The sequence below is a fragment of the Pan troglodytes genome, chromosome 10 (assembly GCF_028858775.2).
Source record: "Pan troglodytes isolate AG18354 chromosome 10, NHGRI_mPanTro3-v2.0_pri, whole genome shotgun sequence".
Taxonomy (NCBI): Eukaryota; Metazoa; Chordata; class Mammalia; order Primates; family Hominidae; genus Pan; species Pan troglodytes.
In genome coordinates, this window is record NC_072408.2 from 19,643,709 (window position 1) to 19,668,288 (window position 24,580).

A 24,580-nucleotide genomic window follows, 5' to 3' on the forward strand; every position below is an offset into this window, starting at 1 on the left:
TGTTTAATGAATAGGTCTTGTCTAACCAACTTGAACACTGTATGGTGTTCTACATAGAGTGACATAATAGACATTGAAGAAATATTTTATTGATAATTTTGACACTCTTTTGTGTTCCTAGATCATATATTTCCACTGGAAACTCTGAAAGCATTCTTAGCCTATATTGTGTTTAGGCTATTTGTTGCCTACCTCTTCTAAGAAAACAACAGAGAACGTAGCAGTCAGTCTTCCTACCGCGTACCAGGCAGAACAGTAAGAAAGCTTAGGAAAACCAATTTTGCATGTTAAGAGGCTGAAATAAGAAGCTATACAAAAAATGTTGACAGCAGATTATTTAAATGGGGAAGGAGCAGGCAGCAGAGAAGAAGCTGCAGTGGTTCACCTCAGATACAGTTCTGCTTAATAACTACTCCCAATAGGTAAGTCAGTCATATGCTGCATATATTTAAATGTGAACAAAAGTCTGCATTTGAAATTGTAACTGATAAGAGAGAAAAGCAATCAAGAACTTTTGTCTTTCACAGAGTAACCAGAGATTCTTTCTCAAATCCCACTCATTTCAAATATGAACTAGGCATCAGCAGATGACTTTTATTTAGTACAATAAGCTGCTCCCATTTCAGCTCTAGTACAAAGACTAGAGGATGAAAGAACACACTCTGAGAAACAAAAGTACAGTTGTGAGGGAAAAGGAAAATAAAAGTATGTTTCTGGTACCGATGACTTCTTATGGTCTTCTACAAAAGAACCATGTCTTTAAAACATCAGTAAAAATTAATACATGCTGAGACCTATACTGTCCAATAAGGTAGCCACAAGCCACACATGCCTACTGAGCACCTAAAATGTGACTACTCCAAATTGAGATGTGCTGTAAGTATAAAATACACACCAGATTTTAAAGACTCAGTACAAAAAGAGACTGTAAAATATCTCAGTAATTTTGTATACTGATTGCATGTTGAAATATTATTTTAGATATACTAGGTTAAATATGTTATTTTTAAACATTAAAATTAATTTTACCCATTTCTTTACTTTTAAAGGCCACTGGAAAAATTTAAATTATGTATGTGACTTGCATTATATTTCTATTGGACGGTACTGGTATAGATGATGTTGCAGAAAAAACAGGGAAAGAAATTCTCAATTGTGACTCAATAGACTTAAGATTTCAGTCCTTCGTAACAGCCTGCTATAGAGAATTCCTTTTTCCAGAAGATGGGCATTTTTGGTGTAATATAAGCATGGGACTTAAAATTACAGCAGCCTCGGTGTACATTTGATCTGTGCCACTGACTAGCTCTGAAGTCCATGACATAATCTCGGGTAAGTGACTTAGCTCAGGGCAAATGTATCTCCTAATCCTATTATGAGGGTTAAATGCAATAATATAAAAAGCCAAGCATTTTAAATGGGAAACATTATGATTCTCCCAAGAAAATTTCTGTGACATGCTTCTAACATATTTTGGTGGCACTTCATTTAAAAAAAAAAAAAGACTAATAGGGCAGGCACGGTGGCTCACGCCTGTAATCCCAGCACTTTGGGAGGCTGAGGCGGGCAGATCACGAGGTCAGGAGATCAAGACCATCCTGGCAAACATGGTGAAACCCCGTCTATATTAAAAATACAAAAATTAGTCAGGCATGGTGGCGCATGCCTGTAGTCTCAGCTACTTGGGAGGCTGAGGCAGGAGAATTGCTTGAACACGGGAGGGGGAGGTTGCAGTGAGCCGAGATCATGCCACTGCACTCCAGCCTGTTGACAGGGCAAGACTCCATCTCAAAGAAACAAAACAAAACAAAACACTAATAATATTAGTGGTCTCGTGGTTACTGTTTGTAAAGACTTCAACTTCTGAATTTTAATAAAAAGAACTGTACTGTTAGGGAAGATTATAAAATTTTCATCTTTGGAGATCTTTAGGAAAAAAAGAAGCATATTATTTCTCTTGGAAAGTATAAATCACGAAGTTCAGCAGGATGATAGGTTAGTTAATACTATTTGTAAAAAAGAGGCAAATCTAGTTCTAAAACTCAACTGGATAATGTTGGGGAATTCATGTAACATTTTTGGAATACTGATTTCCTCACTTATCAAATGCTGGTGGCTGACTAAATGATCTCTGAAATCTCCTTCAACGCTAAGGTTTTTGTCAACAACGAACCTAGAGGTCAAACATGCATTTCTTTATTTTATTGTTTATTATTTATTTGCTCTGTCACCCAGGCTAGAGTACACTGGCACAATCTGCGCTCAGTGCAGCCTCTGCCTCCCAAGCTCAAGCAATCCTCCCACCTCAGCCTCCCAAGTAGCTGGAACTACAGGCTAGGGCCACAAAGCCTGGCTAATTTTTGTAATTTTTGTAGAGACGGGGTTTTGCCACGTTGTCCAGGCTGTTCTCAAACTCCTGAGCTCAAATGATCTGCCCACCTGACCCTTCCAAGGTGCTAGGATTCCAAAGTGTGTGAGCCACAAATATAAATTTATACTCACTGCTTTCAAAGCTATCCAGCTTAATAGTTTATTCTTATTTCTCACCATCCTTGCAGAATAAAAATAGAAGTCTATACATCTATTTTAGGGGTGCTTCCTGACAAGCCTTCTATAATAACTCCTTGCCCAAGGTGTTGTCCTATAAACTTCCACAAACCCATTCTCCCCGCTGCAAATATTTCCTCTCAATACATCTACCTATGTATCCTGCTTAGTGCTGTATATGTTTAGAAGCCAGAGTTAAAAAGAGAAAACTACTATTTTTCCCATCCTCAACTCCAAATTCTGGTTTAACTGCTGTCACCTTTTTTAACCAACGTATTTATTAAATCTGAAAAAGGTATACAGCAAAATGAATGTGTCATTTAACTGAGCGTCAAAAGTAACAAAAACGATCTGTAACACAATTACTTGTGGAATGACCTGCTGATGGCTGGTTAAGGTTTACCAGGATTAAACAGGATTCTTAACTAGGAATTTTATTTTATTTTCTGATCTGAGGATTAAATAAACCATCTCCAGCTTTGCCCTAGGAATGCATGGGACTTTAAGAAATTAATTTTGCTTTCTGTAACATAGCCTGCTTATCTCTAAAAAGAATTAATAATAACTGCATGCTCAAAGGTATCGTGACCCCACCAGAGAGGCACGGTACAAGCATGAGCTATTAAATCTCAAATCGGCAGATCTCACAGTAAAAGTAGACATATTAACAACACAGTGTTGAGGCAAAATTTTGAAGAGGCAGGAGTTTTAAACACACACACACTCACAAAAGAATGCCTTATTGCTACCCAATGACCCGATGATCGGGTATTTTTCTTCCTCCTAGAAAGCCTTGCCTTCCAGGTGCTCAAGAAAGCCAGTCTGGAAGCTTATTTTTACAATCAGCCCAATTCTTCTAGTTACTCAAGGAGAACGTGTTAAGGGGTACTTCCCTTTGTATAGGAAAATAGCACTTGTAAATCACCAATGTTGAATTAAGATCTCTGACTGCTTTTTCAATTCGTGGTGATGTAAATTAAGAGATTTTAGAGAAAAATCACTTTTCCACGCAGTAAGAGCACTGTTTTGTAGCATTACTAATTAAGAGCATACAAGCTGTGGAATCAGATTATAGTTCTATTGCTGTTCTGCTTGTACCATTATATACAAAGGCCTCACTCAATCCAATGTGTTCCTCCATTAGGGCACGCTTTGTCCAGTAGGGCCTGTGTCTTTTTCATCAATAATCCATGCTCTTCCCTCTTCTTTCTCAACCAAACTCCTCCAAAGAGCTTTAACCCAGGGAGGCTGGCAGTGCATAGTTTCAGCCTTTGTCCTCACCATCTTTTTAACACCTTTCCCTACCCCCCAGCCAGCAGTCATCATGAGGACCTTCCTCAATCCAAGCCCAACCTGCATCCCTTTCTAGTATGTTGCAATAAATAAATACATTTCTAAATGTGTGATAATCCAGGAACTAACAGCCTGAGAGTGCCCAATTATTATAATAGATCAATTAATACCCTAAGAATATAAGGCTAAACTTCTGAAAATTCCTGTCCTATTTCAGTTCTCTTGGACCTATTAAGAACAAGTAGACATGACAATAATTTAGGTTTCCTGCAGTAAAAAGTAACATCAAACAAATTAACACTCCAAGAGATGATGCAACTGTTACCTGGGGAGCACACTGAGAATGGCATAGCAGCTCCTTTCTGAGATTGGGGTGTGTTTCAAATGACATAATGGGTAACTGCTGTTTCTCCAGCTAACAATATAAACCCAGCAATGAAGGATATTTTCAAAGCACCCACCTTGTTGAGGACATCTCGCTGGCAGCCAAGATAAAGATTGGGAAGAATTCGGGTTGGCCCAATGTTGGCAACAGGTAAGCAAGGCTGAGAAATGCAGGTAGGGACTAGAGTGGATTTTCCTTCACAGAGGCCAGGGAAACAACGAGAGAACTCAGCAAACCCACCTAAGAATAAACATTATAAAATTATAAAAAAGTATGCCACGCACAAAATAAAAACCAGCTTTCTGTGAACTGCTCAAACAGTTTAAAACATAAAAATTGAACCCACGAATCCAAGTGGATATCACTGCACACCTATTCCTGGCTACAGCTGCTGATGCTAAGACTGAAGCATAATCCAGCACTAGGCTTGGCCTATAACGCTAACCATGGGGATAGGCAAGTCCTGAAGGCACTTATAATGAATGACTCCTCTCTCTCAGACGTTCTCTTCATCTTCACATACCCTACAACATTTGCTCCCCACTCCCCATGCAATGTTTTTTTTGTAAAACATAAAGAGGATTTAAAGTTAGTAGCAAGTAACCAAGCCAATAATTCACAGAAGCAGAATGGGGATATAAGAAATGAAAACTGAGGCTGAATACAACTTCTTCAAAATAAAATTGATCGAGTCAAAAATTCTTTCTACAACTAACTTTAAATCTTCCTACCATACAAATTTTTTATTGCAAAGGTATCACAAACATACTCCCACCTACAAATATTCTATCAAGTTCTGGGGATTCCCTGGGCAGTTAGTCAAGGTCTCCATAATTACCACTGATGTCTGGAGAGCTCCCGTTCATCTCAGCAAGCACTATAAAGAAGTGCTGACAGACTAATTGCTTAGGGTGCAGGAAGGCTTTGTGGCAAGATTACTGAACTCAGAATTAGAAGAATTCAGTTTTTTCTAGTCCTGTCCTTGCAATGATCTGCTCTATGACCTTCACTAAGTCACAGTCTTGCCACCACTCAATGGAGTGAAATCTATGTAGCCAAAGGAGGTGCTTTCACTCCCTCCGGGAAAAGAAAAAATGAGTAAGGTTATTTGCTTTCCAATCTAAATATTCCTTGCTATCCAAACCCAAACACCAAACGGATTCTGATAAATTTTCAGATATACGCCTTGCTATTCAAACCCCCGCTATTCACCAAGTCCGAATCAAGGAGATTTGGATGACGGGATCCTCGTATATTTTTAATATTAAATTTAACAACAAGGCAGGGCTCGGTGGCTCACGCCTGTAATCCCTGCACTTTGGGAGGCCGAGGCAGGCGGATTGCCTGAGGTCAGGGGTTCGAGACCAGCCTGGCTAACATGGTGAAACCCCGTCTCTACTAAAAATACAAAAATTAGCCAGGCATGGTGGTGGGTGCCTGTAATCCCAGCTACTCAGGAGGCTGAGGCAGGAGAATCGCTTGAACCCAGAAGGCGGAGGTTGCAGTGAGCCGAGATTGCGCCACTGCACTCCAGCCTGGGCAACAGAGCAACACTCCATCTCAAAAACAAAAATAAAAATAAAAAAACAACAAATAACATGTTAAGTCTTATTAGAAGATAGTACCTTTTTAACTGAGCCTTGAACAAGATCCTGAAATCTCACTCAAGTATTTATCTTCATCTCCTTGAGTTATATTGTATTAGACTTTCTCCCACTTCAAGAAACATACAAAATATGCCCTTGAAAACTGCTAGAAGTGCAGGAAGTTGAGAGGGAATCATCTTTCATTATGCCCTGTATTATCTTCAATTCAAGCATAATTCAGCCAGACGCCTGTCTCTACTGTCTAGGCTCAGTGCAGCATCCTCAATGCAACAAGTTAGAATGGTAGGCAGTTGACAACTATGCCACCTGCAGAATGTAAAAGAGTGGCCTGGCCTCCAACCTGACCAAGTGTCTTTCTATATATTTTTTAACACAGAAGCAGTTAAAGCTCTTCCACTTACTGAAGTTCTTAAGGTAACCTGATAGGCAGAATACATGGATCCATTATAGAAATCACAAATTCCTTTGTGTCATAGGCCCTCAGGATCTGCACCTTACAGTTTCATGGTTTCATTTCTTTTTTTTTTTGAGACGAAGTTTTGCTCTTGTTGCCCAGGCTAGAGTGCAATGGCGTGATCTCAGCTCACTGCAATCTCCGCCTCCCGAGTTCAAGAGATTCTCCTGCCTCAGCTTCCCGAGTAGCTGGGACTACAGGTATGCACCACCACCCTCGGCTAATTTTGTATTTTTAGTAGAGACGGGGTTTCTCCATGTTGGTCAGGCTGGTCTGGAACTCCTGACCTCAGGTGATCCACCTGCCTTGGCCTCCAGTTTCATTTCTTACCGTTTCCAATGATGACCTCCAGCCACATAAAACTCACTGTTATTTCACATTTTCATGCCGTTCTCTTGTCCAAGAATACCACCCTCACACCGCCCCATGCATGCACACGTAGAAGCCACGGTACATACAGCATACACATGTGGGCAAGCCCCATGATCATACAGCAGAGGAAGTAAGAACACAAGCCCTTGTACCTGAGTTCCTGTCCTGGCTTTACCACTTTCTAGTTGTCTGATTTGTCAAGTTACTTAAGCCCTCCTACTCTAAGTTTCCTCATCTATAAAATGAGGATAATGATCACACCTATCTCACAGAGTTGTTGAGATAATTAATTAGTATATCAAAAGTATTTTGTGCCTGGTGTATAGTAAAGCACTCAGGAGGTATCACTGGTTGTTGCTTTTTTTTATTTTTTATTTTTTTTGAGACAGAGTCTCACTCTGTCGCCCAGGCTAGAGTGCAGTGGCGCGATCTTGGCTCACTGCAACCTCCGCTTCCCGGGTTCAAGCGATTCTCCTGCCTCAGCCTCCCGAGTAGCTGGGAGTACAGGCACATGCCACCACATTTGGCTAATTTTTTATTTTTAGTAGAGACAGGGTTTCTGGCCAGGCTGGTCATGAACTCCTGACCTCAGGTGATCTGCCCACCTTGGCCTCCCTGTTTTTTTGTTATGGTGATCAGACACTCAGTATCTAGAGCCATCTGTGGGGCCTTCCTCCACCTTTGAGCTGCGGCTGTTTAGCTACACCTCCTTAGTATTCATCTGAGACAAAAAGTGGAAAAAGGAATGCCTGTAAGGTTAACTTCCCAAAGTGTGCCCCAGAGCACTAGCGTCCTGCAAGAAGCTGACAGATAGGATAGCGGTCTAAAAAGTGAGAGAAATATTGTATATCCTAGCTCCCTGGCAGAGTCACAGCACATATTAACTTATTAAAGGTTCTAAAAAGTATTTTCAAAGAAACTGGTTTCATTTATTGAAGTCTAGTAAGTTTCCCCAAACTTATCTGACCATGGAATTCCCCCTAAAATATATTAATAGCTAGTAGAATTCACACTTACGAAATGCTATGCTAGGGTCAAAGCAACTACTGAAATGGAGTCAATCAGAACTCCTGTACTTACAAGTACAACCCACAGACAATCTCAAAAAAAGGGGACCAGCCAATATTGGTATATAAGTGCCCACTGTTTAGAATTTATGCTTTTGTTTCTATTCATGTTTTGTTCCTTTTCAGTCTCTCTAATTGAATAACACAGTCATTATTTAAGTGAGTTTTTTTCCCCAAGGTAGTTCTTGTAACAATAAATGTTAAAGATTCTCATCATTCTTTGCTTTTCTTACACCTACCCAACCTAACAACTGTCAGGCACTATTTTAATTACAATTAAATTGTATGATGTTAAATTTTAACGTGGTGTCTATTAACATGTAGTTCTGGTGTTTCTCTTTTTTTTTTTAAAGACAGGGTCTCACTCTGTTGCCTAGGCTGGAGTGGCATGATCTCAGCTCACTGCAACCTCTGCCTCCCAGGCTCAAGTGATCCTCCCACCTCAGCTTCCCGAGTAGCCAGGGCTACAGGTGAACACCACCGCGCCCAGCTAATTTTTGTATTTTTGTAGACACAGGGTCCTTCCTATGTTGCCCAAGCTGGTCTCAAACTCCTAGGCTCAAGTGATCTACCCACCTTGGCCTCCCACAGTGCTGGGTTTACAGGCATGAGCCACTGCACCCTGCCAGTTCTGGTGTTTCTCTAAAGAACTGTCTTCATATATTTTTCTATTCTGGCTCTAAAACAGTTCCTGGAATGGTTGTCATTTAAATTCAACAAAACGGCTTGGGCAACATGGAGAAACCCAATCTCTGTTTAAAAAAAAAAAAAAAAAAAAAAAGCAAAAATTAGCCAGGCATGGTGGAGTATTCCTGTAGTTCCAGCTACTTGGGAGGCTGAGGTGGGAGGACTGTTTGAGCCCAGGAGGTTGATGATGCAGGGAGCTGTGATTGCACCACTGCACTCCAGCCTGGGTGACAAAGTGAGACCCTGTCTCAAAAAAATACATACATACATCCAACAAAACAATATTCCAATAAATGTTCTCAAAGAGAAAAGAGAGAATCCAAGGAAACACCACTTGAATTTCATTTGAACCTTATAAATGATTATTTTTATAAATAATGTATGTAATCCTAGAATGTACTGAACACTTACTGCGTGACAAACATTGCTCTAAGCACTCTATAGGTATTTACACACTCTTACAGCTGCCCTATGAGATAGGTGTTACTACTAATCCCATTTATAGATAAGGTTCAGAATCACATAATATAGGCTCAGAATCACGTAATATAATAACCGGAAGAGCCAGGTTATAAGTCTACTTTTCTAAATCCTATGGAATTACTTTCAACTCTCCCTTGGATGCAGGGACAGCCTTGCTGATGATATTCATGGGGTCCTGGCCTCCCCAGCTGTGACCAGGCTAAAAAGGCCATGGTCCTCTCCCAAACTGATGGAAGAGCCTTGTTTCCCCAAAGCTATATCACTCAAAGGCTTCAATGAGGGAGAAGAAGAAGATCTGACAAGACCAGAGAAAGGAGAATCTCTTTAAAGGCAATTTCACATGACACCAATAACAAAGTTTACAGATGAACTGGTTGAAATGTAAATATGGTCACTGGTTTGTTCACGACCACCATTTACAAGTTGGTAGTAGAGCTTGGCTGTCAGGTCACCCCCCACAGAACAACTTTCAGAGGAGATGCAATTCTGCAATAATCATAAACAGCATCAGCCAGGCTGTTCGAGGTCCAGTTCTATCGTTAATTGGTACAGTGATCCTAGATCACTTTGATTTCAGTGGACCTCAAAAGTAAGTGTGGCTCTAGAAAGTTCTAAGACAGAGAACAGAAAGCAGAGAAAGAAACCATTGTTCAGCTTCCAAACAAAAGAGCCAAACAAAACAACACTACACTGTAAAACACATTATAAAACAAAAAGAAGCCTCTTTTTCACAAATCTTTCTCAACTGATATCTAGAACAAACTCAAACAAATATTTAAAAATATTTAACAGATTTAGCTCCAATCAGAACATTCATTTAGTGCTCAGTTTGGCTTGAAATGTCCCAGACTGGCTCCCAGTCACTTCCAGAAAACACTACCTCAGCCAGAGTACATTTTCACTGATCTTTATCTATGACAGTGTTCCACTCTGCTGACATCCTCCTTCATTGACAGTTTTTTCCATTCACTGACCTTTCATTCACTGCCGCACTCTAGTGACTCCAGTTTCGTTTCATTAATTAACAACAGATGAGACACTGCCTGATTTCCCTTGGACCTCTAAAAACTATCTGTGGCCTCACCAGCAACTCAGTTTTGAAACATGCTTAAAATGTCCCTCTTCCTTTCATAAGTTCTCTTACAAACAAGATCCACTTCAGAAGAAAAGTTCATTTATGCAAACGTTCTGCTCCAAATGGCTAACGGAGACACAGAATGAAGCGTCCTCTTATCTGCCCTCGTCATAACTTTGTTGTCCCAGGGACTCCAAGCTAGATTCCATTACAAGACATAACATCAGTCCGTTATCCACTATTTACTGTGAAAAGCAGTACCGAAAAACTGATAAGCTTCTTGAAAAAATTTGCGCATATTTTTAAAAGTTGTCTGAAGACTTGACTCACTGTCCAATCTTGCCAAGTTTCTCCTATTCCTAATTTTATGCTGTTTATCATCTGGGAATGCAGAAAACAAAGTCATAGTAACCCACATGTGTTTCCCTAACATGGACCTGAACCTAAGAATGACTGTGCCCCCTACTCTGGAAGTATCTGTGCTAAGAGGAAGGAAGACAAATACACAGATATTTCCAGCCTGCTGAGAAACAGGGATGGGCAGTCCCTGCAGGCAGAGAAGCGTCTTGGCCTCTACAGCTGTGGATGCACAGGCAGCCAGACCGCAATGCTAAAACCCATGTTTCTGTTAGTCTTCCATAAATCCAACCAAAAGAATGCATGTTTACAAATAAAAACATAGATACTACTTCCGACACAGAAAACATCTGGTACAGCTTCTAAGGCATTCCTCATTTAGATAACACCTTCTCCTAATTCAGCCATGAAAACATCTTCCCTTAAGATCACCTCCTTCACAATTCCAATTATAAATATGATTTTCTGTAAAAGCAAACGTGAACCACCATTCCATTTTGGGGGGGAAAAATCTGCCAAGTAAAATAAAATACATATAAAAACTCTGCTAAACAATTCCAATTAGTCACTCTTTTCTCTTCCCTCTCACCCATGCAATCAGTTATAAATCACAGTATTTTCTTAAGATGAAAGTATATTTACATAATAAACAAAAGTAGCACTTTACTGTGGCTTACCGATATTCTTAAAATGTTTTTAAGGCCAAAGTTCTAAAAATAGATCCCTCTCCTTTTAGCAGTTCCATGACTTTAAAGGTGGTTTCCTGCAGGGAGAGACAGAGGGCCTTTCCACTCATGCCTTCATTTAAATAGGGGGCAAGTCACCAGGGATTTATCAACTGACAGAGCCGCCTTCAAGGAAGGCAGAATCAAAGAGAACTGCCCTCCCACCCTATATTGTGAATGGATTCCATGGTTATACAAAGAAATAATATTGATATAAAGCTCTACTTTATGGAAGACATTTTCCTAAAAAGTCATATGCAAATTTAACTTTTGTATTTTAAATCATCTGCATATAGTTCATATGGTTTCAGTTTTTGAACTATGCAGTTAAATTCTTGTTGTTGTTGTTTTTTTGGAGATGGAGTTTCACTCTTGTTGCCCAGGCTGGAGTGCAATGGTGCGATCTCCGCTCACCACAACCTCCACCTCCCGGGTTCAAGCAATTCTCCTGCCTCAGCCTCCCGAGTAGCTGGGATCACAGGCATGCGCCATCATGCCCGGCTAATTTTGTATTGTTAGTAAACATGGGGTTTCTCCATGTTGGTCAGGCTGGTCTCGAACTCCCAACCTCAGGTGATCAGCCCGCCTCGGCCTCCCAAAGCGCTGGGATTACAGGCGTGAGCCACCGTGACCAGCCGTTAAATTCTTTGGTAGTTCTCAAGTAGTTTAATTCTTTTGTAAAACAAAACTCCCTTTTTGTAACAAACACAATCCTTTCATTTGCTTATTTTAGAATATATGTGAAAAACTAGAGTACAACTTCACCTGTAGAGGACAGTTCTCTCTTCTCTCCATACTGGAAAGAAAATCTGTTGCTTTACCATCACACAAAGGAGACAACTCTAACATTAAAAATGGAAAATACTGAAAATGTTTATTTTGCAGTAAAGTACTTCAATTGCTCTTAAGAGTAATTCTGTTATGCCTCAGTCTGACATGTCTGATTTAGGCAACTTTATTCTCTAGACACTCAAAAACAGACTAAAGTATGGTCACAATTCTTTCGGGATCAGCAGACAGTAAATATGGAGAGTTGAAACTAGTTGAAGAAAAGAAAAAAAAAAAAGCAACATAATTTCATACCCCTAAAGAAAGCAAACAAAATATGTAACTAATGTTTCAATGTAGATACTTTGGTCTGGATAAGCCAAGCCACAAAGGTTTGGTAAATTACTCCTAGGAAGGTAGAGAGCATAGCATGTTTTCCACAACATTAGCAGCATTCCACCTTTTCCCATATAGCCAACTCTCCAATTGAGCCATACTAAAGAGAAAAATCCCAAATGATCTAAAGCATTAATTTAAAGCTCTTATTCCATCCACCCCCATCTACTGGAGCACAGACCAAGAAGAGAGTGGATAGATACGCATTTCTCTTTCAGGAAGGCTGACAAGTAGCCTACATCTCACAAAACTTATCCCATAAATGACACCTCCAAAAGAGCTCGCCCTATCACGTGACACAGTTGGGAAATGGGAAATTCTATCTAATTTTGGTATTATGACATATGCAACAGTTATGACATACACAACAGTTATGACATACACAACAAATGAATGAAAAATTTTCAAAGCACCAGCAGACAAATCACTAAACACTAAAATTATGCAACTTATAATTTCTTATGACTCAGAATGTCCAGATCTTATAACTCAGGATAATATTTAAATCAACTCAATCAGCAACATCCAGATGTGTTATTCAAGAAGGAAGAGTTCTCAGAAGATGTAGACTGGTAACTATTTTGCTGATCTTTTAAATTGGCAATACATAACTATGCCCAGAAAAACTCCTCTTAAACGTCCTGAAACAAAGATTGTTCTAAAGACTGCAACCAGAATAACCAATCAAAAGGAATACAGCCAGAATCTACCACTTGGCTGAACAGAATTAACAAGCTCTGTAGGTAGGAGAGCCAGAGTCACAGAGTCTCCCTACTATTTTCCTAACACATCTGTGCTTTCCCGCCTTTAGGCTTTTGAAAAGTCAACCTTTCCAATCCATTTTGTATTTCCTTCTAAACCACAGGCAAGCACAAGTTACACCTCTTCTATAGCAGTATGGTCCCCAAATTTTTTACCAGGATCAACAAAATACATTTTACACTCAAACCCTCTGAACACCTACACATACTCACCACTAAGACAAAAGTTTCATGATACTATCTTCCCTAATTCTGTTGCGTTTAAAGAAAAAAAAAAAACTTCCTTGAGCAGCGTATCTAGACATGGTCCAGCTTAGAGGCTCTATAAAATTTATACCAATCATTTGGCAGTACCTACCACTGACCTAGTAACTGTGAAATAACTGTGTATGTGTTGTGACCCGTCTTACTTCTCCAGCTATTGTGAGCTGCTTATGGATAAGAATTATCCATAATTCTTTGTAATTACCTCAGCATTTAGCATAGTGCCTGGCACATAATTAGAATTCAATAAATGTTTATTGAATCCTTCCTTGTTACAATGAATAGCTGTTGATGGACATAAGTCTTGTATATTTTTGGTGTTCCGAAGGATTTCCTGATTCCATTCAAAGCCAAAAGCTAGTTGGTGTGGGTGGGGGCACAAAATCTGCTTCCTATTCCTAGACCACAATGCCCCAGAAGACTCTCAGGGTGAGTGAGGAGGCACAGGGCAAGAAAAAAACATTTTTTCTTCTACTACAGGAAAAAAGATAAAATTGGCAAGTGTCACTTTGGTTATCCAAAAGCGACACTGAATCCTTACTATGATTCTGCCATATCCACAGGACTTTACATAAAAGGGAAAGAAAATTTTTTCTGATGCCCCTAAATGACGCAGGACTCCACACCGGTGTGGAGAGTCCCGTAATACATCTCCATGGCTCAGGGAATCAGGGCACATCCCATAGGAAACCAATGAGATACCAACTACGATTATACCCCAGATGAGGATGGTGTGGCTGCTGGACATGTCTATAATCATCATCAAAATGGATAATGAAATGAGATTATCCATAGGGGAAACGTGATGAGTCAAGAGGAAAAAGGAATACAAGTCTAGTGTCTGGAGAATGATTCAAGAATAAAATCTGACTAACTTGTAAACTGTCCATGAATCACACTATACAGCTCACTTCTCAGGCTATCCATGTGAAGCGCAAAGCTTTCTAAGCCATCTAGCCACAGGCTCTCCCCTAAGACCACTTCTGTATATTCCACTCTGTGTACAGTCCTCCTCTTTGGCCAACTACACATTTTGACAAGAGACGTCATAGAGCAGTGAGGGAGAAAGGGATAACTGCGTTTCACATATAAGTTCAAAAAACACTTAATAGCACCTACTATGAGTTTGACATAGCGCTAGGTAATGGAACAGTGGTGACCAAGACAGAGAGCCTTCTCTGGAGTTGACAGTTTTATGGGATAAACTTTAACCAAATAATTAGATGAATAATTAACTAATTATGGTAAGTGGCCAAAGGCATATGGAAACCAACTTTGCCTGGTAGCTAGGGAAGGCTTGACAACCCCATTGAATCTAGCAGGAAAACTAGGTAAATAGCAGAGAGAAGAGCCCAGGGCAGAGGAGAGAGCCTCTGTGAAGGCCCAGGGCGCATGATGTCTTAGGTTTAGAGCAACAGGGAGGAGGCCTAAGGAGCTGAGGCAAAACAACAACTGAGGACTTAAAGTGGCACTGGATGAAGTTAGCAAGGTAGGCAGAAGCCAGCCACTGCAGGGCCTTGTGAATCAGTTAAAAATTTTGTAATTTACCTTAAGAGCACTGCATATTATTGATGCATATTAAACTGGGAAGTGATGTAATCTGAATTAGCTAAAAACACAAAATAAAAATGTAACTTTGGCTGCAGTGTGAGCAATGGATTGGAAGGTGGCAAGACAGAGCATGTGAACAGATCAGTTAAGAGGCTCCTGGAGCAACCTGGGGGAGGAATAACATTCAACTGACTTCATGGTAGCAGAAGACCAGAAAACCAGACAGACTCAAGAGGTTGGAAGAAAGATCTGGTGACTAAGAGATGACAGGTATTGCAGCCATATCTCCAATAGCTCACAATACCCATCACCCTAAAGTACAAATTCTTCCTTCTGATTTAAAGAGCTTACATAATTTGATCTCATGTCCTCTCAATTCCCATTTCTCTCCTTCACAAAAAATCCACTCTGGTCTCCTCACTGCCCCTCCAAATCTATGTTCATTCCTGACATTTTTAATCATGTTCTCTTTCCCCCTCAGAATGCGCAGAACCCTCCCTACCCAAATCTTACTCATCTTTCAAGGTTTGATTAAAATTCCATTGCCCTAATCAAGTCTTCCCTGACTTCTGCAGACTACTCTGAATCATCCCTTATCACTGTATCATACATTTTAGCAAATGATCATATACTTCTCTTTCTTTCATCCACTTTAGGTGCATTTCCCCAAATTAACCACTACATTCTCAAAGGCAGGGACAAGCCTTTTGCTTTTCCAATATCTTCACCCCCGAGAGCCCAGTCCAAGGCACAGCCATGGAGGCACCCATCAAATATTGAGAGGCTGAGTGAGTGAAAGGGCTGAAGAATATGCTGGACCTGGTGTTTCTCTAGACTACACAGCTGCCCCACCTGAGGCAAGGGAAGATTGATGTCACTGTTGTCATCTGGGATGCTTTTGTTTGGTTTGTGCACAATATCAGGATGGGGAACCAAAGGACTATCTTTAAGCTTTAGTTGGCTCTCTAGTCTGTTTGTTTCAAAAGACAATCTCAAGCATGTGTCTTAGCCACTGGTAGCTGGGAAGAGACATGACTGACTTTCCACACTGGCAGATAGCAATCGGAGAAAAGATGATCCAATTTAGACGAATTCATGCCAACTGAGACTCAGAAACAGAGCCAGAAATACACAGCAGCCAGTGAGCAAACAGCACCTTTTCCCCCAGCTTTATTGAAGTATGATTAACAAACAAAAATTTTATCTGTTTAAGGTGTACAGCATGATGATGTGATATACATATACACTTGGAATGACTACCTTACCTCACATAGCCACGCTCTTTTTGTTGTGGTGAGAACACTTAAGATCTACTCTTTCAGCAAATTTGAAGTATATGATACGTTTATTGTCAACCATAGTCACCATGCTGTACAATAGGTCTCTAGAACTTACTCATCATATAACTGAAAGTCTGTACTCTTTAAGCAGCATCTCCCCATTACCCCAGCCCTCCAGCCCCTGGTAACCACTGTTCTACTGTTTTTATGAGTTTGACTCTTTTAGATCCACATGTGATACCATGCAGTATTTGTCTTTCTGTGTCTGGCTTATTTCAATTAGCATAATGTCCTCCAGGATCACCCGTATTGTTGCAAAATGGTAGGATTTCCTTCTTTTTTAAGGCTGAATATTCCATTGTGTGTGTATGTGTGCATACAGCATCTATTTTTAGTCTGTTTTCAGTGACTCTCAGTCACTGTAGTTTTTTAGACCCAAGAGCAGCCAGTTCCTTAATAATTGGCATACTTTTACTGAAATCCATTAATTTCAATCTCATATACCAAATTCTACAGGATTTGAAATGGAATTACTGAAGATTTCCCTTCTCCAGACAAAGGAGAAGAAACACCAAACTAGATAACAGAATTTATGGTAATAGCACAAAGAGCAAAATCCATAACCAGGAAGATCAGGTTCTATTATACCTCCATGAGGAAGGACAGTAATCAATTCTATTAAACCAAAAGTATACATTTATTACACAGAACTGTCAACAGAATCTAGATCCTTATTAAATTGAAAATGTGTAGAGTCTAATACATTTTTGTTCACTCGTAGGTCTAACTACAATAGTTAAGTTCAACTCAAAACGAAGAAATGAGTATTTGGCCTTTAACCATAGCAAACATTAATCGAAGACCTTTGCTGTGTTCTTAATAAATGGTATCTTCTATCCTTATTCACAGCTATACACCAGCATAAAACAGAGTAGACTTTTACTTGATGATCTCTTCTGGCTAACATAGTTTAATGCTTTAAAAAAATTTATATACAGTGTATTTTTATAGATTGCTATATTCTATAAAGTATGAAGAATATGACTGAAATTCTCAAAAAGACTGAGAAAGAGCTATTACAAAAAGAGCCTTTCAGAATAAGCCTGATCTGAAATGGGCACCCTTGATTCCCAATCTAGCCTCCTGACAAAATTCCAGAAGACTCTGGAATTACTTGTGGATGTGGGCCTTGGGCAGCAAGAGCTTGGGAGAGTCACTCAGCAGCTCTGTTATTTTCCTCATTTGTAAATGAAAGGGCTGAAGTCTGTGGTTCATTTATGGTTTTCTCCCGCAATCGCTGTAGGGTTATTCTGTGCCGCATCACAGGACAGAAGGGAGTGCTGTGGAATTAATAAGCCTGGTAGAGCCCTTTTGCTTTTACTCAGGCTGTACTGGGGAAAGAGAAGGACATAGTAGAACAGCATTTTTCACATACAGGTTGATCTTTATTTCTACTAAATTAACCCATTTACTCTCTTTTCCGTATGTCAGCATAAAATAAAAGCCCAAATTCAATAGTTTTCCTTTTTTTCACATATATTTACTTCTCATCTGGCGCTCTTAGAAATAGACAAGTAGAATAAACTGATACATAGTGAATAAGTAAAAGCCAAGAAACAAGTTTATTTTTCAGAGAACTAGTTTTCTGCAGGTTGTTGAAAACACCAAAAAAGTTGCTCAATAAATCAATGTTGGCACTGATTTTTTGGGTTTTCAAACTCATACTGATAAGTTTCTTATTTTTTTTTGAAGGATAGTCTTTTAGACTATTGATACAGAAATTTCACATCCATTGTCTAATACAATCCTCATAATAAGGCAAGCGTTATTATCTCTTTTTAGGAGCTGAAAAAATACAAGATAATTCAGGTTAAATGACTTATCCAAAGTTGCCATAAGGAGCAGAGACACACACACAGAAAACACAGGCTACAGCTTTGACCCCTAGTCCATTGTTCTTTCCAGCTTAAAGGGATTTCCTCAATGCAGATGTTAGATCACCTAGGGAATGGGTGTGGGCATGGCACTGAGTTGATCAGAAGACCCTGAAACCTTCTGCAGATGCAGATACAGAGCCTGTGCTCAGGTAATACCTTTACCACTAGGACCTAGTTTTTCTTCCTCCTGCTCTTTTCTGATCCTTTTTCTTTAGTCAATATCTAAAGTTTAGCAGTAACACGAAAGGTATTACCAACCCTTGAAAATGGTTCCTTTTTTGGATTCTCCAATCCCCATCTCTCCCCTTCCCCTCAATCTTAAATCTTACATCTGCAGGAGAAAAAACAAGAACAGGCCCGGCACATGGCATAGAGCATGGCACTACCTCTCTCTAGCTCTACCTTGTGTAATTTCTTTTTTCTTCTTGTGGAGACAGGGTCTTGCTCTGTCACCCAGGCTGGAGTTCAGTGGCACAATCACGGCTCGCTGCAACCTCAAACTCCTGGGATCAAGTGAGCCTTCCAAGTAGCTGGGACTATAGGTATGATACCACCACACCAGGCTAATTTTTTAAATTTCTAGTACAGACGAGGTCTCTCTCTGTTGGCCAGGCAGGTCTCAAACTCCTGAGCTCAAGTGATCCTCCTGCCTCAGCCTCCTTAAGTGTTGGGATTACAGGCATAAGCCACCATGCCTGGCACCTTGTATAATTTCTATACCCAGATTACCTATTGCTCCCAGGAAGTTGGTCTTCTCTACGTTTATGACTTCTCATTACAAGTTCAAAATACAGTTTATCAGACACAAAGGACTTTATTAAAAAGAAAAAATATATAGTTTATTCTGCCAATATTTTCCTATAATTCTAATTATTTAATATACTTAATTATATAAGCTTTCCTGAAATATTCTCAATAGAATTAGATTCTTTTCAAATTATGAGAAACCCAGTAATTTTTTTAGCCAAATAGGAATTACAGCATTTTTCCCTTCCAAAAGCCCATCCTAGGTTATAAAATCATTATTATGATACATTTATGTTACACCCATTTTTTTTACTCTATTAATATGCTTTTTTTTTTTTTGAGATGGAGTTTCATTCTTGTTGCCCAGGCTGAAGTGCAATGGTGCGATCTCGGCTCACCGCAACCTCTACCTCCCGGATTCAAGCAATTCTCCTGCCTCAGCTTCCTGAGCAGCTAGGATTACAGGCATGCGCCACCACACCTGGTTAATTTTGTATTTTTTAGTAGAGACGGGGTTTCTCCACATTGGACAGGCTGGTTACGAACTCCCAACCTCAGGTGATCCACCCGCCTCGGCCTTCCAAAGTGCTGGGATTACAGGTGTGAGCCACCGCACCTGGCCAATATGAATTCTTAAGTCTTAATTTCAAAGGGGGTTGTGGGGAAGATACGCAGGTCTTTAAATTGTACTTATTCAATAACCTGACTTCAAAATTGAAAAAAAAAAGGAAACAATGGTTTGCCATTACCTACCTATTAATGGTAATAGAGAACTTTTTTTTTCTTTTTGAGACAGAGTCTCACTCTGTTGCCTACACTAGGGTGCAGTGATGCAATCTTGGCTCACTGCAACCTCTGCCTCCCGGGTTCAAGCAATTCTCCTGCCTCAGCCTCCTGAGTAGCTGAGACTACAGGCAGATGCCACCATGCCCGGCTAATTTTTATATTTTTAGTAGAGATGGGGTTTTGCCATGTTGGCCAGGCTGGTCTCGAACTCCTGACCTCAGGTGATCCACCCACCTCGGCCTCCCAAAGTTCTGGGATTACAGGTGTAAGTCACCATGGCCAGGCAGTAATGGAGAACTTTCTAAGGCATCCAAATTTGTTTTTTTTTTTTAAGATGAGATTGCTACTGATAATTTTGTGTTTTGTTTTTTTAGAGACAGGCTCTCTGTCACCCAGACTGTAGTGCAGTGTTGCAATCACAGCTCACTGTAACCTCGAACTCCTGGGCTCAAGCAATCCTCCCACCTCAGCTTCCCGAGTAGCTGGAAATAGAGGGGTGCACCACCACACCCAGCTGCTACTGATATTAAACCCTTTAATCCACTGGGAGTGAAACAATGCTATGGCTTAGTTTGACTTGGTTAGTAGGTTATTTACTAATGACTAAATAGAGCAATCAATTTACATTTACATTTTTAAAAATACAATAATTATTCTGACTGTTCTCAATTAACATGAATTCAAGGACTTGCGTATTCCTATGAGTGGAGCTAGATTTCTAGGGTTGTTAGCTCTTTATCAAATATCAGTATTTAAGGACCACAGAAAATTAGCACTGTTTCACTACAGCAGCATTTTCATCAGATTTTAATACCATCTTCACATCTGCTTATATGGATGAAGAAAGTTTCATATTAGATATTTTCCCATCGCAGCTATATATTTGCTTTATCAGAATAAATACACCTTCCAAATCACTTATTTTGAAACAATCTGAAGTTTTCTTTACTTTCAGACTTCATCACTGCTTAATATGCTTATATTCTAGACTGATAAATCATAGGAAATATAAACAATATAAAACCTTCAGGTAAGCTAATATCAAAATATTTACTGAAAACTTAAGAAGGGCTAGGCCTTGCGGGAACACAAAGGTAAACAAGACCTGGTCCATATTAAAAAACTAAGCCCACTGCATTCCTGTAGAGGTTCCCCAAATCCCACTTCCTTCTCCTTCATTAATCCTTCATTTTTTATGACCATGTAATGTAAGTAGGTCCTCCAGGTAAGTGTCAGTCTCCTCTTGTTTGAAGGAAAAGAGCTCATTAAGATACTGCTATCAATTTCTTGGGAGTCCTCTTGTTCTCCTTATTCACAGTCATTCTTCCGTGGGTAAGGTAGCCCTGAGAGTGTGAGTAGATGTGGGGCCACAATTCCTCACTGCCATAGCTAATGACCATAAAAACCATCTCACATATCTGATGCTTTCTTTTCTCAAGGTGGCTGAAAGTTCTAAACCGATGGAAAAATTATTCCAAGAAACCACTTTGTCTTTCTATTACCATGTCCAAACGAGACTGACAACAATCTCCAACTGTTGAAAGTCACAGGGGCAGTTTGTAGTGAAAATTGTCTCCAGTGACCTTGTAACTTACAGTAGCCCCTGTGAGAAACTAGGGTGCTTTTCAGTTATTTCACCCCAACCAAAATATTTAAGAAACTTTTGTCAATATGTCCTTCTGTCCCACATCCCTGGCTTGTCCTCTGAGCAGCTGGACCTTTGCAATAAAACAGTTTCCCAAGAATTGATGGCCAAACCTTCTCCAATACTGTTATCCACTTACCCCAATTATCTACCTACCCTGACGAAAAAATTCACTAACCAAGAGAATCCCCAATTGCTTTTGGATGATTGGGAAGGCTTCTAATCATCTAGAACCCTCTCTTAGGTGTCACAAGAAATCCAGCTGCTCAGAAATTCCCAAACAAGCAATTCAGACTCTGAAGTCACCTCCTAAGCTAATAGAAACACAGGATTCTGGAGGTATGGATGAAGATATGGTGCTGCTAATACATTTAATGTGGCTCCTGGTGCTGCCTCCATGGACTTGCCGTTAGGCCTAAGAAACACTTCCTGTTTGAAACAGGGATGTCAGGGTGTTCTGACTCAGTGTGTCACACCACGTGTCCCTAGAGTTGACATAGCTAATCAGGCAGTCCTGTTTCTTCCTTATTGCCCAGTGAATGCCCCTCCCAAGGCTACACAGGATAGATTAAGAACCTTCCCAGGTAACAAAGGAATGCTCTTTGGTAAAGGAGTAAAGGGTACAAGTAGCTAAAGCACCTGTGCTAGAAACTCAATGTGAGCTCACTCCTCTGGGGGGCTGTCTACTTGACCGAGATGTTGAGTAAGGTCTCCCCATAGGGTAAAAGTAACTCAAACAAGAACACGGTGGGATAACCACTCTGTCACGAAGCACATCTTGGCATATTGCTTCTTTAAGAAAAACTCTGGCTGGGTGTGGTGGCTCATGCCTGTAATCCCAGCACTTTGGGAGGCCGAGGCAGGCAGATCACCTGAGGTCAAAGTTCGAGACCAGACTGGCCAACATGGTGAAACCCGGTCTCTACTAAAATACAAAAATTAGCCAGGCGTGGTGGCAGGTGCTCAGAATCCCAGCTACTTGGGAGGCTGAGGCAGGAGAATCGCTTGAACCTGGGAAGCAGAGGTTGCAGCAAGCCAAGGTCACACCACCGCACTCTAGCCTGGGCGACAGGGCAAAATTCTGTCTCAAAAAAAAAAAAAAAGAAAAAGAGAAACCCTGATCCCATTAACAGGATTCCAAGGTAAAGTCCCTCACACAGTGGCCACCTGAAACATGAAATGAGTCCCTAAACTCACCAATTAGTTTAGTGAAATGCTAATAATAGCTGTTACATTTAACACACTCATACTCCCAGTAAAAGAATGTGTCTATCAACAGAGACAGAATCTAATATTATAATTCTCAGTTACAGACTTCTGAAAACTACATTCTAAGACAAGCTGGCTTCACTTAAGAACACTAATTGAAAGATCAGACGGAATCACAGCATAAATGAAAGGTGTACAGATAGACAATCTGAAAAAGATGAACTATTCTTGTTCGTAGAGAACTGAGGAAAAGCTTGTGAGAGAGAACTGGAGACATGGAAATCTTATCTAAACCTGCCCAGAGTTTAAAATTATTAACACACCAACAACTAATTAATCTTAATGTTTTGTTTTTCTTAGACCAAATGTTTAAAAGCACTCTTGCCTATCACTGAAGCTGAATCCACCCAACACAGCAGCTTTATGTTAAGGTTATTGTGTGTTGTCAAACTATATTCCCAGCTCTATGAGCCCACAGGGCAAGGGAAAGGATTTTCATTTGCAAAACGAGAAGCAAAGGATGAACAGCCTTCTTTGGAATTTGATGGGATTAACTCCTACAATGCCGTCCTCCAGGAGAGATATAGAATATTTGGTCCTTCCCACACACTTTATAAGATCATCTGGTTGCTTAGCATTTCTACGTTGAGACTTTTTTTAAATTATAAAACAAATAAAAATATACAAGTAACTTTTAAAACAGTTCCCCTAATTACCAGAAGAAACATTCTGCACACATTCTCCCCCTATTTCATTGTTTATAATGCCCAGAAAGGTGACCATAAGGCTTATCTCTGGAGTCCGCTCCAACTATAAATGTTAAGTAAGAGTTTGACACTGTAATATTGGTCTGGTTCTTGCCACAGGGGTGGGAACTAGCAGGAGCTGAGATGTTCATCATTTGGTATTCTTACATCACAGGTGAATGGAAAAAGGCAGACAGAAGCAGCTGGCTTTGAGCTATCCATATGGGTGTGCAAATCTATGTGGCACTACCAGTTAATAGCAAGCGAAGAGGCACTTGAGCCAAGTCAAAAATACACTGACCCATGTGGAAGAATGATATAGTATTCAAGTTAAATAGAACAGTGACATCAATCAAAAGCTATAAATAAATCATTTTACACAGCAAAGTTGGGATGATCTATTGTACTGAGTTCACAGTGAAATATGCTTACTCATACAGCTCAGCAAGATTCTGAGTCCTTTTAATTCCATCACGAGCCTTACCTGCAAGCAGGTGAACAGAGTTGAAGCTCTTCTCCAGTTTACCCAGAAGTACAGTGAGAAAACAGTCTGAAGAGAGAGAGGCAACATCTTGGGAGCTTTGATCGTAAACTACAACCTTCTGACTGCAATCAATGTCAACCTGAAATGCAAACATGAGGCTTGTTAGGAAGAAGGTGAGAAAAGTAATCTCAAACTACTGCTTAAGATCTCACGTTTACCAGTGGTGAGGCGAACAATTGCTTCCTGTTTTCAATTAATAATTTGAATAAAAATGAGATGTAGTCAATTTACGAGATAGACACATACAAAACTCTTAAAAACCAAAATGATGCTATTTCTGTGTAGGTGATCTCACGACTCCCTGGTTTTAAAATCCTTTATACTATAAAATGGTAAAGTTCATAATAAAGCAAACAATATGCAAAATAAACATAACCCTGGACCTAAACAAACTTTTTTTAAAATGACTTTTACACCTTAACAAAGAAATCAGTTGTTTATTTAAATTAAAACATGAGCTCATTTGTATTTGTGAAGAAAAAAACCAACTTCCTCACCACACAGACAACATTTTAGTATCCCAGGGATAACTTCCCTTGAAGATATCATTAAGTCTTGACCAATGTTACCACATGTGTTATGACACATAAAAAGCACCCCTAATAATTAGTTCCTACTTTCTTTCCAAAGAACTTGAAAAGAATGACTCTCCTTTCAGTAAATTTGCAGATAATATAGAATAGTGTTTAATAAAATAATTTTAGCAAGGCACAAGAAAATATAGCACTTGTCCAAACTAAAGCAAGTTAATCCTTCATAGTTTAGAAATATTATTAAATGTGACAATATGGACAATAAATTATTTTGAGGTACCACAAGGCACCAAAATTTAAAAAGCAACCAAAACTTCCTCAAATTACTTTCTCTACTTAAAGAGGAGGCTTCAATTAAAAT

The 24,580-nt window shown here is 39.8% G+C and overlaps 1 protein-coding gene and 1 long non-coding RNA gene across 11 annotated transcripts in view; one reads left to right on the forward strand and one right to left on the reverse strand.

Moving 5' to 3' along the window:
* DUSP16 (dual specificity phosphatase 16) overlaps positions 1 to 24,580 on the reverse strand; it is an 88,310-nt gene that overhangs the window by 21,981 nt on the left and 41,749 nt on the right. For 9 of the 10 annotated variants that reach the window (XM_520751.7, XM_063785449.1, XM_063785453.1 and 6 more), the window contains 2 exons: positions 23,627 to 23,765; positions 4,302 to 4,465 (listed from right to left, as the gene is read on the reverse strand). In XM_520751.7, the coding sequence (XP_520751.3) occupies positions 4,302 to 4,465; positions 23,627 to 23,765 (303 nt within the window). Of the gene's footprint in view, positions 1 to 4,301; positions 4,466 to 9,869; positions 10,000 to 23,626; positions 23,766 to 24,580 lie in introns of those variants that run through there. The other variant, XM_054664087.2, reaches the window with a different exon arrangement.
* On the forward strand, positions 12,601 to 16,322 carry LOC107967462 (uncharacterized). The gene is made up of 3 exons (XR_001707878.3): positions 12,601 to 12,788; positions 14,888 to 15,062; positions 15,449 to 16,322. It is a non-coding gene; the product is annotated as an uncharacterized LOC107967462 (long non-coding RNA).